The 19598-nt window shown below is 43.4% G+C and overlaps 1 protein-coding gene across 2 annotated transcripts in view; it reads left to right on the forward strand.

The window, feature by feature from the left end:
* The first annotated feature begins 544 nt into the window (after positions 1-544).
* PDE6A (phosphodiesterase 6A) overlaps positions 545-19598 on the forward strand; it is an 85873-nt gene continuing 66819 nt past the window's right edge. Inside the window, exons 1-4 of one of the 2 annotated variants that reach the window (XM_030928004.1) lie at positions 545-1138; positions 9580-9732; positions 10272-10361; positions 11479-11619. In XM_030928004.1, the coding sequence (XP_030783864.1) occupies positions 665-1138; positions 9580-9732; positions 10272-10361; positions 11479-11619 (858 nt within the window). In that variant the 5' untranslated portion in view covers positions 545-664. The remainder of the gene's footprint in view (positions 1139-9579; positions 9733-10271; positions 10362-11478; positions 11620-19598) is intronic. The other variant, XM_030928005.1, reaches the window with a different exon arrangement.

Raw genomic sequence — 19598 nt, forward strand, 5'->3', positions numbered from 1 at the left:
GGCAAAGATTGTGACGTGGGAGACTACACGTACCAGATCCATATGTACATGAGGACAGCAGGCAGAGGGGCCCTGCATATTGAAAGCCCACATGGGAGAAGCCCTTGGGAAGGGGAGTGGAAGGATGAGGCAAGGGGTCAGGGAATGCAGAGGCTGGTAGGCAGTCATCTCTCAGCTTCAGTCATTCCTGCCATGGGGAAATGTGGACAGAGAAGCCAAACAATCTCCTAAGCAGTAAATGTCAGTCTTCTGTGTCAGATATTTAAGAAAATTAACAAAGGTCAGAGAAGACACACCTATAGTAAGTAGATTGTCCCTGTGCTGCCTTTTTGCAACCTCTGCTTTGGCGGTGCTCGAGCCCACCTCCTGCTCTGTGCAGACATCTCTTCTTTGCTCTTACTAGACCAAGGTGAAAGAAAACTCTCACCTTCTCCCATCTGGCCCCGCAGCATCTGGAACACACTGATCCTCATAATCCTTGTTGTTGAGAAATATTAATGACTTAATCTCTCAAGCTTGCTCCCGCTTCTGTGCGGGCCATCACAGTATGTTTTGCAGACAAGACCCAGAGAAGTCCAGACTGGACTTGTTGTAGACCGCCGAACTGCCCTTGGAAGGCCTCCGTCCCAGTCCTTCTACAGAGTAGCCCGTGGGATTCCCAGCCATGGGCGAGGTGACAGCAGAGGAGGTGGAGAAATTCCTGGACTCAAATATCGGCTTTGCCAAACAGTACTACAACCTCCATTACCGAGCCAAGGTCATCTCCGACCTCCTTGGGGCCAAGGAGGCCGCCGTGGACTTCAGCAACTACCACTCCCCGAGCAGCGTGGAGGAGAGTGAAATCATCTTTGATCTCCTGCGGGACTTTCAGGAGAATTTACAGACAGAAAAATGCATCTTCAATGTCATGAAGAAGCTGTGCTTCCTCCTGCAGGCAGACCGCATGAGCCTGTTCATGTACAGGACCCGCAACGGCATCGCGGAGCTGGCCACCCGGCTTTTCAATGTCCACAAGGATGCTGTCCTTGAAGACTGCCTGGTGATGCCCGACCAGGAGATCGTCTTCCCTTTGGACATGGGCATCGTGGGCCATGTCGCACACTCTAAGAAGATTGCTAATGTCCCCAACACAGAAGAGGTACTCTCTTCCCCATGAGAGAGAGGGCATGGGGCATTATTTCCATGGAGTTCTGGGGTACAAGTGGGGTGGGGGGCTATTGGCCACCAAGACAAGGCTGGTGACAACATGGTGCTTCTCTTTATTTATTTACAAATTTCTCATAATTCTTCCTTTTGAAAAAAATTTTCAACCTTAACAGAAAAATTTGAAATACTACAAAGAACTGTATGTCTTTCATCCAAATGTATCATTCATTAACATCTTGCCACATTTGCTTTCTCTCTCCATTTTCTCTGACCCATTTGGGGGAAAGTTGCAGGCATCATGCCCTTTTGTCTGTAAGTACTGGCGATGCTCCCATCATTGCACTGTGGATACGTAAGAAATGTCTCTGTTCTGGAAATACACAGTACATCCACAGTACTTTCACATAGTACTTCCACAGTACTTCCACAGTACCTCCACAGTACTTCCACACAGTACCTCCACAGTACTTCCACTCAGAACTTCCACAGAACTTCCACAGTACTTCCACACAGTACTTCCACAGTACCTCCACAGTACTTCCACACAGTACCTCCACAGTACTTCCACACAGTACTTCCACACTACCTCCACAGTACTTCCACATAGTACTTCCACAGTACTTCTACAGTACCTCCACAGCACTTCCACAGTACTTCCACAGTACCTCCACAGTACTTTCACAGTACTTCCACAGTACTTTCAGAACAAGGAATTTCTTACCTATCCACAGTACAATGATGGAGTCATAGAAATGTAATGTGGATACAACACCATTATCTGCTGGGAGTAGTAGCATGTGCCTGTAGTCCCATCTAGTCGGAGGGCTGAGGCAGGAAAATCACTTGAGCCCAGGAGTTTGAGACCAGCTTGTGCAACATAGAGAGACTCCTGTCTCTACAAAAAATGAAAAAATTAGCTGGGTGTGGTGGTGCACACCTGTAGTCAGCCTCAACATGGTGACTTCCCAGGAGTGAGGGACCACCAGGGTGCCTAAGGTGGGGTGAACCAGCCCAGGTCAGAAAGGGAGCAGGTCAAACTCTCATGCTGGTTAGTAGTGGGATTGTACCTGTGAATAGACACTGCACTCCAGCCTAGGCAATATAGCAAGAACCTGTCTTAAAGAAGAAGAAAACATGAAAAAAGGCTGGGTGTAGTGGCTCACACCTGTAATCCCAGCACTTTGGGAGGCTGAGGTGGGACGATCACTTGAGCCCAGAAGTTTGAGACCAGCCTGGGCAACATAGGGAGGTCCCTGTCTTTACAAAAAATAAAAAAAAAAAAAAAACAGCTGGGTGTGGTGGTGCACACCTGTGGTCCTATCTGCTCTGGAGGCTGAGATGGGAGCATCACTTGATCCCAGGAGGTTGAGGCTGCAGTGAGCCATGATTGTGCCACTGCACTCCAGCCTGGTGACAGAGTGTGACCCTGTCAAGAAAAGGAAAGGAAAGGGAAAGAAAGACAAGGCAAGACAAGGCAAGGCAAAAGGCAAGGCAAGGAAAGACAAAGAAAGGAAAGCTACCATCCAACTGGCTGGATGAAAAGGAGAAAAGAAAACAATTGCTAAAAAGTAAAGAAAAAAGATGCAACACCATGATCTAATAAGCAGTTCATCTTCAATTTCTGTCAGTTGTCTCAGACACCCATGTAGCACTGTCTTTTGAGTCTCCTTGAATCTCAGACAGTTCCTCAGTCTGTCTTTGTTTCCATGGCACTGACATTTTTGAAGGATACAGGTACAAACCAAATTTTTTGCAGAAATGTTCTTTCACTTGGGCTTGTCTGATACTTCTTTGTGATTAGATGCAGGTCACGCATTTCTGGCAGGAGCACCACAGAGGTGATGTGTTTTTCTTTGTGCTTTACATTCGGAGGCATAATGGCTGTCTGTCCCATTACTGGAAATGTAAACACTGATTACTTGGTTAAACACTTGGCTCTTTCTTCCAGGATCCACTGTTCCCTGAGATTCTACTGGCAGTTCTGGCAAAGACTTCTTTGATCACCTTGGGCAAATCACTCCCCCTCTCTGGACACTGGCTTTTAAAGGCAATAATGCAGTTATCCACATAGCCCTCTGCCCGGGCCAATTCCTACTCATCCTTCAGAAAAAGTCATTTCCTCAGGGAGGCCCTTTCTAATCCCCCTGTTATAGCCCCCTCCCTAAGCCATTTCTCATAATAAGCCCTGGAGGTCAGGGACCAGGTCTGCCTTGTCCACCAGGCATTTACTCCAGGACCCAGCACAGTGTCTGGCACAAAGCATGTGCTCGGTAAGCACTTGGTGTAAGAGACTCACCATCAAGTCATTATGCAATAATTTCTTTAACACTGTCTCACCCAAAAGAATGTTTGTCCCATTGTGGCCAGGCCCATGCGGGTCTCATTCAGCCCTGCACTGGCCAAACCAGGAACTGTGTTCCAGCATTTCCAAAATCCAGCCCTTGGACATGGTGTGATTTTGTGCTCATTTTACCTCTGGTGTTACTTCAGATTAAGTGTCTTAAGGTTAAAAATAGGAGAGGAAGGGGGCTTCAGGGACTGTCTTATCCAACTGCCTTATTTAGTACACAAAGAAACTAAACTCAGGAGAGCATGGCAGAGGCTTGCTGACGCTCCACATGGCATGAATGCAAGAATTCAAACAGGTCGGTCCGGCACGGTGGCTCACACCTATAATCCCAGTGCTTTGGGAGGACGAGGCAGGCAGATCACTTGAGGTCAGGAGTTTGAGACCAGCCTGGCCAACATGATGAAATCCCATGTCTACTAAAATACAAAAATTAGCTGGGCCTGGTGATGCATGCCTGTAATCCCAGCTACTTGGGAGGCTGAGGCAGGAGAACCACTTGAACCTGGGAGGTGGAGGTTGCAGTGAGCCGAGACCGCGCCATTGCACTCGAGCCTGGGCAAGAAGAGTGAAACTCCGTCTCAAAAAAAAAAAAAAAAGAATTCAAACAGGTATCTTTTGGTCTTGGGCTCCTTGGTGAGGCCAGACTTGTGCCACTGTGGAAAGCACACCCGGTGGGCTCCCAAATGGGCGCATGGCTCCCATCGTCTCCTCTTGGGCATCCAGGGGCCAGGCAATGGTTCTCCACTCAGGAGATTTTCTGGAGGACTCATCCAACTGGACTGGAGTCTATTCTCCCTTCAACTCTTCTGACTGTAACTGTAGCCAACAGGGATTGCCTCACTCATTTCCCCTCATAACGATCTGTGTCATCACTGTCATTATCCCTGTTTCACAGATGATGAAACAGAAACCCAGAAAGTTTTGGTAACTTGCTCAGGATTATACAGATAGAAAGTGGCAGACTCTGACTAGTCCAAGTACACAGGTGTTTATAACTAATTGATCACAGCCAGTTATAGATTTCTGTATTCCCCCTCCACTCCTACTGCTTCACACCACTAGCTTAAGAATTCTTTCTAAGAATGTGGCCTTGGCAAATCGTTTAGCTTGACTGGGTTTATTTCCTATTTTATAAAATGGGGAAATATGAGCTACCCCACAGCATTGTTGTAAAAATTAAACGAATGGATTATTTCTCATTAGCAGTGTTCTTGGCACACCGTAATGGCTCCTATCGGCAGCTCCTGTTCCTTGTTACTATTACGACTATTTCGCTGCTGCTGTTGTTGTCGTTAAGGATCTATTCTCAGTGATGGACATGCTGTACCAGGTTTGGGTGGAATTTGGAGAAGAATCCAGTCTTGTCCTTCTGGAGTTTTCAGTTTAGATTCTGTTTGTGGGAAAACAGAGAACATAGATGCTGAGAGCTTCTCTATACCCTGGTGTTAAGGGGATTGAGGATTCAGGATGTTTTTCTGATTCTAGAAGATCCTGACTTAACAGTTTGTGGAGCCTCTGTGCTAAGGGATGGCCTGTTGCTTTCTGTTCATCCCTCAGAGTTTACTCAGGAAACCACACCTCACCTTCCCTGGAAACTTTTGGGGCCTGAGTCAGTCTCCCTGGCCCGTGACTTGGGCCTGTGGGTGAAGTCTGTCCAGGCCAGTCATCCCTGCATACATGGTATTTGCATGTGTTTACTTCAGGAAATCTTACTCAATTCACGGCCCTGGGCAGAATGCAACCTTGGGTCCCAGTGGCAGAATGCAACCTTGGTCACCAAACTGATTGGGGCTGGGTGAAGAAGGAAAAGGAAGGTGGTGTAGACAGTGGTCTAGATTCTTTCTGAACCACCAAAAAGTGATACTCTCAGCCGTCAGCACCCTCCAAAAACCTGGGAAATGGTTGCAATCGCTGCACTGTTGAAATGCGAAATCACAAAGGTAGTTCTTTTGGGCTGTGATGAACTTCCCCACCCCCTCCAAATTCCTACTTACCTTGGAAATTGCCTCAGGAAGACTTGCCAGAGGACTGCCAGAAAAAATATAAGATGCTCAGTAAAGTTTGAATTTTAGATAAACAAAGAATAATATTTTAGGTAAAGAAGGTCATGTGCAATATTTTGGACACAGTTACACTAAAAAATTATTTGTAGTTTATCTGAAATTCAAGTTTCATTGGGAAGACCCACTTGCCATTCAGTATTTACTTGTATACCAATCCTTTCCCCTTTCTCCTGGCAGGAAAACCCATGAGGCCTGTCTGTCCCTGTCTATCTTGTTCACCACTGGCCCCTGGCACCTAGTCCAGTGTCTCGGACAGAATGCGTACTTACAATAGTTTATTGAGTGAGTGAATGACTAAATGTCAGCCCTTGGCCAGCACTTCCTGTGGCTGATAAATTCCATTTCTGAAGGCTGTACCTGAGATGACCGTCATTTGTAGACCCTCTCACATTTGTTGTCTGCCCCTGCTTTCCTTCATTTCCCATGAGACCTGGGACCCAACATGCTAGAACAGGAAAAAAAAAAAAAAAAAAAAAAAAAAAAAAAAAAACCAAAAAACCCTCAAAGAGGATCTTATTCAATACTCTGACTTCACCAAAGGGGAAATTGAGGCTCAGAGGGTTTTCAACTACTGACGATGTGCTGAGTGGCCCTTGAAGCCACTCATAGGACAATTTTATCCTTATCTGGGCTTCCAGGGTGGTCTGCTTCACAAGCTTTGGGTCGCGGGCTCATGTTTTACATGACATTCCACTACACCATGAGAACCCAGTAAGAACAACCTCATCTTACAGGTCTTTGCACATACAATGCCTGGCATAGTCAGTGCTCAATGAATATGAATGAATCAATCTGTCAATCAGTGAATCAATGAATAAGTCAATGAATAAATAAGTGGAGCAACTGTGCCACATACTAGCAAGGGCGTTGTCTATAAAATGGGAAAGGTGGCAGTTCTATTTGGTAGGGCTGATGTGAGAGTTAATGAGATAATATATGTAAGATGTCTGGCTCTGAGCCTAGTCATTATTACTTAATAAACAGTAGATCTCATCATGAGACGCAGCAGAGCTTGGCACTGTGAATGTTTACAAAGGGGAAAGGAGGAATCTGAGAATGAGAAGCAGTGTTGCATTGCACTTTAAAATCCAAACTCAGCCAGGTGCAGGCTCACACCTGTAACCCCAGCACTTTGGGAGACCAAGGTGGGAGGATCACTGAAGCCCAGGTGTTCAGGACTACCCTGGGCAACACAGCAAAATCCTAGCATTACAAAAAATACAAAAATTAGTCGGGCATGGTGGCATGCCCCTGTAGTTTCATCTTCTCTGGAGGCTGAAGTGGGAGGATGGCTTGAGCCCAGGAGGTTGAGGCTGCAGTGAGCCATGATGGCGCCACTGCACTCCAGCCTGGATGGCAGAGCAAGACTCTGTCTCAAATAAGTGAATACATAAAAATGAAATCTAAACTCTTTCCCATGGCCGCCGAGGCCCTGCTGGATCTGGCCCCTGCCTGCCTCTCTAACTTCCTTGCCCTCTGCTTTCCCTCTCCCTCTCTGTGCTTTAGTTACACTGATTTTCTTTCTATTACTCACCAGGGCCGGCCTCATTCCCATCTCCTGGCCTTTGCATGCTCCATGCTTAGAATGCACTTCATATACCTGGCTCCCTTGATCCTTCAGCTCTTAGCTCAGCATTACATCTTCAGAGAAGGCTCCCTGCCCACCAGCCTGCTATTCCTTTCATCACTCTCTACAGCACCATCCAGTCCATTTCTTTCAAAGCAGTTGTCTCAAGCTGCAGGAAGAATGCCTAGTTGTTTACTTGCTTTTTTTTTTTTTTTTTTTGTCTCCCCATTTGAATGTAAGCTTAACCAGGGCAAGAAACTCATTCTTCTTGTTCATTGCTGTAGTTTCAGGGTCTGGAAGAGTGCCCAGCATATAGAAGACACTCTGATCATGCTAACTGAATGTATCACTTTGGGCTTTCCCTAGCTCAGCCTCTGATTCTGGGCTTTAAAATAAATATAGGTAGGTGCAAACTTTTAATAGTTTGAGCTAAATGGCTTCTAAGTTTCCTCTGCATTTGATAATCTGAGGTTCTGTGACACGGTTGTTTAGAACACTTTATATGCTAAATATATAAGGACGACAATGATCATGTAAATGCCAGTCAATTGGCAGTTGAAGTACTCATGAGGGGAGTTCCAGGACTGAGGACCCAGTGGGAATGAGCTTTCTGGTGGATTTAGTAGCATCTGCCTTGGATGCAGGTAAGGCCCCAAGTATTTGCTTTTCCTGATAGAAGTGAACGTTGGGAAAGTAAAATGACTTCATGAAATGAATCTGAGCATACCCCATCTAACATGTGCTCAGGAACTCATCACATTTCTTGACTAATGCCTTTTTAGAGATTTTGCTTAATCCTCAAATGTTAATTCAAATGCAGCACTATAAGCTTCTCTTAATTCCTTTACCCTTCACCTGGTTTGAAACAGCTTCACTATAATAATGCTGTTGACTATTTATTTAATCCCATTCCAACTAGAGGAAATCTATAGATGCAGAGCATTATGCTCTGAATTCCTTCCCTTCCTTCCTTCCTTCCTTCCTTCCTTCCTTCCTTCCTTCCTTCCTTCCTTCTTTCCTTCCTTCCTTCCTTCCTTCATTTCTTACAGACAGGGTCTTGCTCTGCCACCCAGGGTAAAGTGCAATGGTATAATCATAGCTCACTGCAGCCTCCAACTCCTGGGCTCAAGCAATCCTCCTGCCTCAGCTTCCTGAGTAGCTGGAACTACAGGCGCATGTCACCACATCTGACTAATTTTTTTGAGTTTTAGTAGATATAAGACATTGCTATGTTGCCCAGGCTGGTCTTGGACTACTGAACTCAAGCAATACTCCCACTTTGGCCTTCCAAAGTGTGAGATTATAGATGTAAACCACCACACCCGGCCCAGACTTAGTTTTAGAGAACTTCTGTGAATTGGCTCTATGAAATACATTTCCACTCAGAACAGCATGAGCTGTGCAGGTTTGGGCTGGCCTGCGTCCCAAGCAATGTTGACAGTCCAAAAACCTCACAGTGCTACCAATAAACAGAAAGGCGGATTCTTGTAAATTTAAGAGAACAATTCAAGCTCTGTCTTTTCATCCTGACCACATGGTCCACCACAGCCTATACTGGCTTCTCTGGGCTGCATTAGGGGAGGGTTATGGAGGTGTGTGCTCCTCTATACACCCAGAGCTTCAAGCCAATCCCTTGTGACCTATATTACTATTATTGATTTTTCTGTGAGCTGTCCTGAACCTTAGTCACCCATATCCCCAGTGCTTGACATAAGGCCTGACACATAGTGGGGCTTCTACTAAGACTTGTAGAATGGGGATATCCACTGAACTGGCTGTGTGGTGCTAAAACTGGATTGTTTAAAAAGCTGAAAATAACAAATTCTTTTGTTCAATGACCTGGGCCCAAGTCTAACCCTATCCAGGCTTCTCTAAGAGGCAGCAGGGCTGAGGGCAGGTTCTGGAGTTACACATACACACACGCACACATTCTACACACATGACATTAACCTTCTTGAGTTACAGATCCCCCTTCTGTAAGATGGGCTACTAACGGTACTTATTTCATAGCTTATTGTGAAGATAAAAGTAAGATGATGCAGGTAAAATGCCATGCACACTGCCTGCTAGCAACTGTCATTGTACTTCCTGAAGTCTTTCCCCGGCTTCCTCTTAGCTCTCCCCTGGGTTTTTATTCTGGGCTTAATTGTAATCACCTCAAGAAAGCCTTCTCTAACCCTCCTCCGGGCAAAGTCGGTCCCCCACTCCCATCCCTGGCACTAACACTGCTTTGCACACATCTCCTCCATAGCCCTCAGTGGATTGCATCTCAGACTTTCTTCTTCTACTGGATTTTGGAAGCTTCCATGACAGATATCATCTCTGATTGCCCTGCCCCTGTTGAAGAAGAATAGATGGAAGCACTTTCATTCCCTTGTCAACAGGGGCTTTGGGTTGTTCCATTGTTCTTGCTCTTCATTTGCCTGTCCGTGCTTATCTCTGCCTTCCTTTAGGATGAGCATTTCTGTGATTTTGTGGACATCCTCACAGAGTACAAGACCAAGAACATCTTGGCTTCCCCCATAATGAATGGGAAGGATGTGGTGGCCATAATCATGGCTGTGAATAAAGTGGATGGATCCCACTTCACCAAGAGAGATGAAGAGGTAAGAATGCTTTAGAGACTAAGGATAGCCGTACTAGCACATTCTCCTAGCCTATGAAGTCCCCTGAAATTTGCTGTTTGGCCTGGCCTCCGTTTTCCAATCTGTAAGACAGGGAATTCACCTGATGTTCTCTGAGGGAGGCAGGATTAATACATTGGGCTTTGGAGTCAGGAATAGAGGGGTATTTGTTCTGGCTCTGCCAATATCTAGCTGTTTGCATTGTGCAAGTTATTTAACTTCTTTGAACTTTGGTTTTCTTATTTGTAAAATGTGGATAATTTTTCAGTATCAACCTCATAGGGAACTTATCAATAAATAGTAGCTATTTTTCATGAATACACTCCCATCAACATCAACATTCTACATTCAGTGAGTTTTACACTCGTGCAACATCTTATGAGTCTGCATTCTAGGATCCATCTGCCCAAATTGTCTCTGATGAAGCTTTGAAAATATTCAGATATTTGCTGATGGTAAAAGTAGCCAGAGGATGGATTTCTTCTTCTCATCTGCCTGCCCACGTGCTGTTTGATTTTTAGATTCTTCTCAAGTACCTCAATTTTGCAAATCTAATCATGAAAGTATACCACCTGAGTTACCTGCACAACTGTGAAACTCGACGTGGCCAGGTAAGGGGCTTGGGCCAAAGGAATGGACTTGACACGTCCTTTCCCTGAAGCGTTGATGTGGTCAGGACTGGCAGGCAGATGGGAATGAAGGTGCCTGGGAAGCATTATACAATCTCTGGCCAGCATCACGAGTGTTACAAGGTAGTGGCTCTCTGTAAAGCTGTATACCAGAGTGGTTATATGCACAAGCTTCAAGTCAGATGGCTTTGATCTGAATCCCTGCTCAACCACTGACTAGCTCTAAGACCCTAAATGAGTCACTTAATCTTTCTATGCTTCAGTCTCCCCATTTGAAAAATAGGGATGATTATGGTGCCACCCTCCAAAGGTTGCCATCCATAGTAAATGAGATAATGCATATAGGGCAATAGTGCTCAATTAAAGTTCCTTATTATTTTTATTAAAAACCTATGAGATAAATGAAAGGGAAAGAGTTGGACCCAATGTAAAGCAGCCAGTTCCTCTCTGGCCTCAGTTTCTTTATCTACAAATGGAAGATAATTGGACTGGGCATGGTGGCTCATGCCTGTAGTTCCAGCACTTTGGGAGGCCAAGGCAGGAAGATTGCTTGAGCCCTGAAGTTCGAGACCAGCTGGGGCAACATAGTGAAACCCCCATCTCTATTTTTAAAATAAAAATGTTTAAAAAAATGCATGATAATGGGCTGGGTAAGGTGGTTCATGCCTATAATCCCAGAACTTTGGGAGGCTGAGGTAGGAGGATTGCTTGAGGCCAGAAGTGAAAACTCATTTCTACAAAAAATTTAAAGATTATCTGTGTGGACCTGTAGTCCCAGCTACTAGGGAGGCTGAGATGGGAGAATTGCCTGAGCCTGAGAGTTGGAGGTTACAGTGAGCTATGATTGTACTACTGTACTCCAGCCTGGATGACAGAGTAAGACTGTCCCTAAAAAATAAATAAATAAATAAATAAATAAACTTAAAAAAAATCTAAAAGTGAAAATGGGGGATAGTTAACCTGTCTATTTCTCCAGATTATTGTGAAGATTAAGTGAAATAAACTCGACAGAACTTCACAGAATTTTTGTTATTTTCCAGCTAAGTGAGCTACTACTTTGCACCTCAAAATCTATGAATATATTTCCGTATTTTTTCAGATACTGCTGTGGTCTGGGAGCAAAGTCTTTGAAGAACTTACGGACATCGAACGACAGTTCCACAAAGCCCTGTACACAGTCCGTGCTTTCCTCAACTGTGACAGATACTCTGTGGGTCTCTTAGACATGACCAAGCAGAAGGTGAGAAAACTTCAGCAACAGACATTTCCAAGAAAAGATTAAACAGGCACTGACTGACGGCTAGAGTCTTGGCACACATTCAATTGCACAGGGAAGAGGCTGGGTGAATTGGGATGGTTGTAGAAAGTTTTACATAGGTCTCTACTGAGGAGAGGAGTATCATCAGCCTTTAAAGGGGAAAAGTCAATCTAGGACACAGGTGAGCGAAAACAATCTGTATTTTCCTTAGTCATTTGGAAAGAAAAAAAAGTGTACATGAAAAGAAACTGATGAGGTGATGAAGGTCAGTGATAAAGAAGTTTTTGTGTGGGTTGAGAGTCAAGGAGAAAGTTGCCAACGTCAGGGATTCTCAAAAAATGTCCTGAAAGTTGCGTGTGAAGCTTTGCTGCAATTTATTTATTACAGAGCTCACCCAGGCAATTAAGTGGAGGCAGATGCCAACATCCGGTCCCTCACATGCTCAGGGGCCAATTTGTGGCAGAGACAGCAGCTAAGGAGGCAGAGTTCAATGTAGCTCCCAGAGATGTTTTTTAGATATGTTTTCCCAAACAACTTCCTTATTCCTCTTTGTTTAGTTGTTTCTGCCCTATGAGGCTAATCATTTTCTGCCTTGAAACAGAGTTTCAAAGTTATCTATGCCTATTATCTCCTATCCTGAAAACCCAAGGATTTCAGTCAGTTTCACTTTGTACTCCTTGTCATGCTGAGGTGCCCAGGCCAATGCAGACTCTCCAAACATATTGGATCGAGTGAATACATGGATCACAGAATCTTGGATATAGTCCAGAGGCTCCCAAACTTGACAATTCATCAGAATCTTCTGATGAGTTGAGTGAAAAATTGCTGGATGACATTTTCTGATAGTCTGCCGTTTTTTACTTAATGTTTTACAAACATCTTTCCATGTCAGCACATATGAATTCTTTTTAACAAGCCTTTATGTTGAAACATAGGCCTGGCACAGTGGCTCACACCTGTAATCCCAGGACTTTAGGAGGTTGAGGTGGGAGGATGGCTTGAGGCCAGGAGTTTGAGTCCAGCTTGGGCAACATAGTGAGACCTGTCTCTACAAAAAATAAAATAAAAATAGAAAAAGAAGGATAACATGGACACAGAAAAGGAACATTAATTATAACTGCTGATATAACAGTTCAATGAGTGAATGTTCCCATGAAACCACCACCAAAATTAAGGAACCGAACATGACAAACAGCACCTCAGCAGCCTCCTTCATACCTTCTTCAGTACCTCCCACAGCCTCCTCCTGAAAGGTTACCACCATCTGACCTTTCACACCATATTAGTTTTGCCGTTTGGAGGTTCATATACATGGAATCCTACAATTCACATGCCTTCGTGTTTGGCTTCTTTTGATTCATCCTTATTGCTTCATTTAGCATGAGTTCATTCATTTTTATTCCTGTGGAATTTTCATTATATGTATAATCCACAGTGTATTTATTCATTTCCACTGTTGGTGGACATTTGAGTTTTCAGATCTGGTCTATTATGAATATTGTTGTTATGAAACTTCTAGCACATTACTAGTACACAGTTGTGCCCTTTCTGTTAAGTATTTACCTAGGAGTAGAATTTCAGAGTATTAGCTTTAGTAGATATTGCCGATCTGATTTTCAAAATGATATGATTGTACCATTTTATACCCTCACCAGCAATGTATCAAGGGTTTCTTCATCAATACTTGCTATTGTTATCCTTAGTAACTTTAGGCATTCTGGTGAGCATGTGGCTTTATCTCTTTTGTTATCAAATGAATTCCCCTAATGACTGGTTGAATATTTTAAAATACATTTATTGGCCATTTGGATGTATTATTTTGTGACGTGACAGTTCAAGGTTTTCCCCCATTTAAAAAAATCACGTTGTCTTTTTTATCTCACTGATTTGTAGTTCTTTGCAAATTCTGAGCACAAGTCCACTTTCAAATACATGCATTGCAAATACAGTCACGCACCACATAACGACATTTTGATCAATGATGGCATATACCATGGTCCATAGAATTATAATGGAGTTGAAAAATTCCCATCGTCTAGTGATAGTGCAATGCATTCTTCACATTTGTGGTGATGCTGGTATAAGAAAAACCTACCGCACTGCCAGTTGCATAAAAGCATAGCACAAACAGGCTGGGTGTGGTGGCTCACGCCTGTAAACCCAGCACTTTGGGAGGCTGAGGTGGGAGGATCACGAGATCAGGAGTTCGAGACCAGCCTGACCAACATGGGGAAACCCTTGCCTCTACTAAAAATACAAAGATTAGTTGGGTGTGGTGGCAGGTGTCTGTAATCCCAGCTACTCAGGAGGCTGAGGCAGGAGAATTGCCTGAACCTGGGAGGCGGAGGTTGCAGTGAGCCAAGATCGTGCCACTGTACACCAGTTTGGGTGACAGAGTGAGACTTCATCACACGCACACACACACACACACAAATATATATATATATATATATATATATATATATATATATAGCACACACAATTATAAGTTGTAGTACATAATGCTTGATAATAGAAAACTATGTTACTGGATTACATATTCATTATACTACAACTTTTTTTCCATTATTTTAGAGTTGACTCCTTCTACTTATTAAAAAAGAAAAAAGTTAACTGTAAAACAGCCTCAGGCAGGTCCTTCAGGAGATATTCTGGAAGAAAGCATTGTTATCACAGGAGATAAGAGCTCTGTACTTGTTTTTGCCCCTGAAAACCTTTGACCCACTTTCCAGGGGGACAAAGTATAGAGGTGGAAGATGATGATATTGATAATCCTGACCCTGTGTAGGCCTAGGCTAATGTGTGTGCTTGTGTCTTAGTTTTTAACAAAAAAGTTTAGAAAGTAAAAGAAAAAAAAATTAAGAGAAAAAAAGCTTGTAGAATAAAGATATAAAGCAAATATTTTTGTTCTGATTCAAGCACCAAAGACATAAAAAAAGAAAAAAGAATAACAGAATTTGAGATAATTTTTTTAAAAAGAAAATATTTTTGTACAGCTGTATAATGTGTTTGTGTATTAAGCTAAGTGTTATTACAAAAGAGTCAAAAAAGTTTTTAAAAATAAAAAATTTTATAAAGAAAAATTTAAAAATTTATAAAGTAAAAAAGTTACAAGCCAGGCTTGGTGGCTCATACCTGCAATCCCAACTACTCAAGAGGCTGAGGTAGAAGAATCGCTTGAGGCCTGGAGTCCGAATCTGCAGTGACCTATGATGAGCAAGATCTTATCTCTAAAATAATTACTTAATTAATTAAAAATTACTGTAAGCTGAGGTTAATTTATTATTGAAGAAAGAAATTTTAAAAACACATTTAGTGTAGCCTAAGTGTACAGTGTTTATAAAGTCTATAGTAGCGCACAGTAATGTCCTAGGCCTTCATATTCACTCACCACTCACTCACTGACTCACTCAGAGCAACTTCCAGTCCCACAGGTTCCATTCATGCTAAGTGCCCTGTATAGGTGTATGATTTTTAAACTTTTATAGCTTATTTTTACTGTATATTTTATGTTTAGCTATGTTTAGGTGTGTAGTAGGCTATACAATCTGGGGTAATGCAAGTGCACTCTACGATGTTCACACAATGACAAAATTGCCCAACGACACACATATTTCCCGGAGCATATCCCCGTCATAAGTGACGCATGGCTGTATTCTCCCACTCGGTGCTTTCATTCTCTCTCTCTCTCTCTCTCTCTCTTTTTTTTCTTTTTGGAGACAGAGTTTCGCTCTTGTAACCAGGTGGATCACCTGAGGTAGGGAGTTCGAAACCAGCCTGATCAACATGGAGAAACCCCGTCTCCGCTAAAAATACAAAATTAGCTGGGCATGGTGGCACATGCTTGTAATCCCAGCTACTCAGGAGGCTGAGGCAGGAGAATTGCTTGAACCCAGGAGGCAGAGTCTGCGGTGAGCCGAGGTTGCACCATTGCATTCCAGCCTGGGCAACTAGAGCGAAACTCCATCTCAAAAAAAAAAAAAAAGAAAAAAATTGAATAATCTATTTCTTATTAATTTGTGGGAGTGCTTTATATATGATAGGGATTATGTATCTGTCACATATACTGCAAACATTTTTCCCTGTCTGTGAATTATATTTTAACTTTGCTTATAACATCTTTCATCAGACAGAAAATTCAAATTTTCTCTTTATAGCTTTTGAGTTTTGAGTTTTATTTAGGAAAGACTTTCCTACCCCCAACATTAAAGATAATCTGAAATAATCTCCTCTATTATCTCTTAGTATTTTTATAGTTTTACTATAGTTTAATCTTTCATTGATTTTTAAGTTAGGTATGTGTATGGTGTGAGATGGGGTAAATTTTGTGTTTTTCCCTGTATTTTTCCACTTAAAGAGTAGTGTGGGCTGTGAGGGAGATCCGGCTGTGACATCGGTGACACCACTGATTGCCAGTGTTGATTTGGCTGATCTGGCTGGCTAGATGGGTGTCCCTTTCCTTTCTCACTGCTCCATGCGTGTTCCTGTCTTTGCACTCAGTCAAAGACGGTGACCTTCCCCGACAGAGGAGGGTTGTTCTTGGGTAAGAGTATACGAGTAGCCATGCTATTCTGCTAGAACATTCAAACAAGCTCTTAAGAACAGGGAGAGGCCGGGTACAGGGGCATGCACCTGTCCCAGCTACTCAGAAGTGGGAGGATGGCTTAAGCCCAGGAGTTCAAGGCTGCAATGAGCCATGATCATACTGTTGCACTCCAGCCTGCTGGGTGACAGGGTGAGATCCCATCTATTAAAAAAAAAAAAAAAGAAGGAGTGAGAAAATATATACTTTAAGAAAAAAACAAAAAACAAAAACTGGAATCTTGCTCTGTCACCAAGGCTGGAGTGCAATGGTGAGATCTTGGCTCACTGCAACTTCTGCCTCCCAGGTTCAAGTGATTCTCCTGCCTCAGCCTCCCAAGTAGCTGGAATTACAGGCATGTGCCACCATGCCTAACTAATTTTTGTATTTTTTAGTAGACACAGGATAACACTTTGTTGGCCAGGCTGGTCTTGAACTCCTGACCTCAAGCGATCCACTCATCTTGGCCTCCCAAAGCACTGGGATTACAGGCATGAGCCATTGTACCCGGCTGAGGAAGTATACCATTTTAAAGTACCATCATTTTGATAAATCGCATCATCGGATACCAGATGTTCATATACGTGGGTCCTACTTTTCTGGGGTTTTGTTTGTTTGTTTGCTTCTTGATTTTTTTTTTTTTTTTTTGAAATGGAGTCTTGCTCTGTCACCCATGCTGGAGTGTAGTGGCGCTATCTCGGCTCACTGCAACCTCTGCCTCCTGGGTTCAAGCCATTATCCTGCCTCAGCCTCCCAAGTAGTTGGGACTACAGGCACGTGCCACCACACCCAGCTAATATTTGTACTTTTGCTAGAGACAGGGTTTCACCATGTTGGCCAGGCTGGTCTTGAGCTCCAGACCTCAGGTAGTCCACCGGCCTTGGCCTCCCAAAGTGCTGGGATTACAGATGTGAGCCACCAAACCCAGCCTGTAGCTCCTTAAGTGATTCTATACTGTTGGGCCATATATTGGTTTTAGGGAACCTCTGATTCTAGTGAAACCATTTATCTGATTAAAAAAAAAATTCTAGAGACAGGGTCTCACTATGTTGCCCAGGCTGGTCTCAAACTCCTGGGCTCAAGCCATCCTCCCACCTTGGCCTCCCAAAATGTTGGGATTATAGGCATAAGCCACCATGGCCAGCCTCATCTGATTTTGGCATACTCTTGATTCATAAATATCTTGCCAAATATTGCTAAGCCCAACAACATGCCCTTTGTTTCTCCTTCAGGAAGTGGCAAATGAATGGATTCATACAAATGAATGATTACTTTTTGATTAAAATAATTTCTGGCTGGTCTGAGTGGTGTTTGCACCTAATTAATCACAGCCAGTTACAGATTTCTTTGTTCCTTCTCCACTCCCACTGCTTCACTTGACTAGCCTAAAAAATAAAAAACAGAAAAAAAGCAAGATTTTAAAAATGTTTTTAAAAAACGATTTTTGTGTAATTGAATTCAACAGACTCCATTTTGAAGTTACCATTCACAGTTTGCAGCAGGATTTGGTCTCAGGGTTAGGCCACTGTGTGCTATAGTGATCTGTTCTCTGTTTATTTTAAACTGCCTGCCTCTCAAACGGAAAAAATTCCTTTTAAGCAAAAATACTCTGAGCTGGGGGAGGTGATACATACCTGTAGTCCCAGCTATTTGGGAGTCTGAGGCAGGAAGATTGTTTAAGCCTAAGAGTTCGAGACCAGCCTGGCAACATAGTGAGATCTCATCTCAAAACAAAACAAAAAACAAAAAAAAAAGAGAGTATCGAACTTCGTCATCCTCAAAATATTAAACAATTTTGTAATTAGAAGTGGCCTATGAGGCTGGGCACAGTGCCTCACACCTGTACTTCAGGAGGATCGATTGAGCTCAGGCTTTCAAAGAGCAGCCTGGGCAACGTAGTGAGACCCTGTCTCTACAAAAAATTTCAAAAATTAGCTGGGTCTAGTGGCACATGCCTGTAGTTGTAGCTACTTGGGAGGCTGAGGAAGGAGGATTGCTTGAGTTCAGAAGGTTGAAGCTACAGTGAACCAGGCTTGCACCATTGCCCTCCAGCTTAGGTGACAGGACAGAACAAGACCCTGTCTCCAAAAAAAAAAAGAAAAAGGAAAAGAAAAGAAAAAGTGTGAGATGATGATAGCAAGAATGAATAAAAATAAAAATAAGTGATCTAGGCCGCCTACACTCTAAGAACCTGCCCCTCCATCCTGGCTAACACGGTGAAACCCCGTCTCTACTAAAAAATACAAAAAACTAGCCGGGCGAGGTGGCAGGCGCTTGTAGTCCCAGCTACTTGGGAGGCTGAGGCAGGAGAATGGCGTAAACCCGGGAGGCGGAGCTTGCAGTGAGCTGAGATCCGGCCACTGCACTCCAGCCTGGGCGACAGAGCGAGACTCCCTCTCAAAAAAAAAAAAAAAAAAGAACCTGCCCCTAGCTATTGGCGTTATGAAAAAAGTCATTAAAGCTGTTGATTTGTGCACTTTAAATGGGCAAATTATCAGATGATGTGGGAACTACATATCAATTAACCTGTTAAGAAAGAAAGGAAGAAAGTGCAGAGGGAGGAAGGGATGGAAGGAAGAAGGGAGAAGTCATAGATACGTCCAACTCACCGTATAACCCCTTGTTTGACAACTTCTCTTCTCCTTGGGACAATCTTCTCCTTGGATCCACTCAGTGTCTGGCCCACATGAGGTGTCAGGCCAATATATTTATTCTACTTCTGGGCTCCTCCAGCATTTATCCTCTCCTTCCAGCACTATTTTGGTTCTTGCCTCATTTACCTCACTATTCATTATCTTCTTCATGAGACAATCAGTTCTTCCAGGATACAAACTGTGCCTTATTCACCCGTGTATAACTAGCAGTCAGTAGGTTGTGGGGCTCAGGTAGGGCCTGGTTATATTTTTGCCTAGAATTAAATTGTTTTCTAAATTTTCACCTAGAATTAAATTTCTTCCTGTTGTTGGTAGTCTAGAAAAAGAGCTCAACTGGGGAGAAGGACAAAAACATGGACTCTGCATTTCATGTGGCTTCCCTTCTGCTTCTCTGGATGATATTAGAATAAACAAACCATGGCAAACATGTTCAAATGAGAGAAACGAGGAGGGCTTGGCATCCTACCCATAGTAACCCAGTGCTAACAGATCAAGGTTTATCCCTGGATAGTAACAGATGAATGAACAGAAAAGGCACTGGAGGATAGAAGCTCCTCTCCCAGACTTGACCCCGCACAAGCTTTGCTGCTCTATGTGCAAAGGAAGCCATGAGGAAGTAGTGGGGAAGAGCCCATGTGGTTCTCAGTTGGCCTCTCCTGAGGCTGCATGACTGTGCAGCTCCTTTTCTGGCTCATTTTCCTCTTCCTTCTGCCTGTGTCTTGGCC

This window comes from Rhinopithecus roxellana, chromosome 3, assembly GCF_007565055.1.
Source record: "Rhinopithecus roxellana isolate Shanxi Qingling chromosome 3, ASM756505v1, whole genome shotgun sequence".
NCBI lineage: Eukaryota > Metazoa > Chordata > Mammalia > Primates > Cercopithecidae > Rhinopithecus > Rhinopithecus roxellana.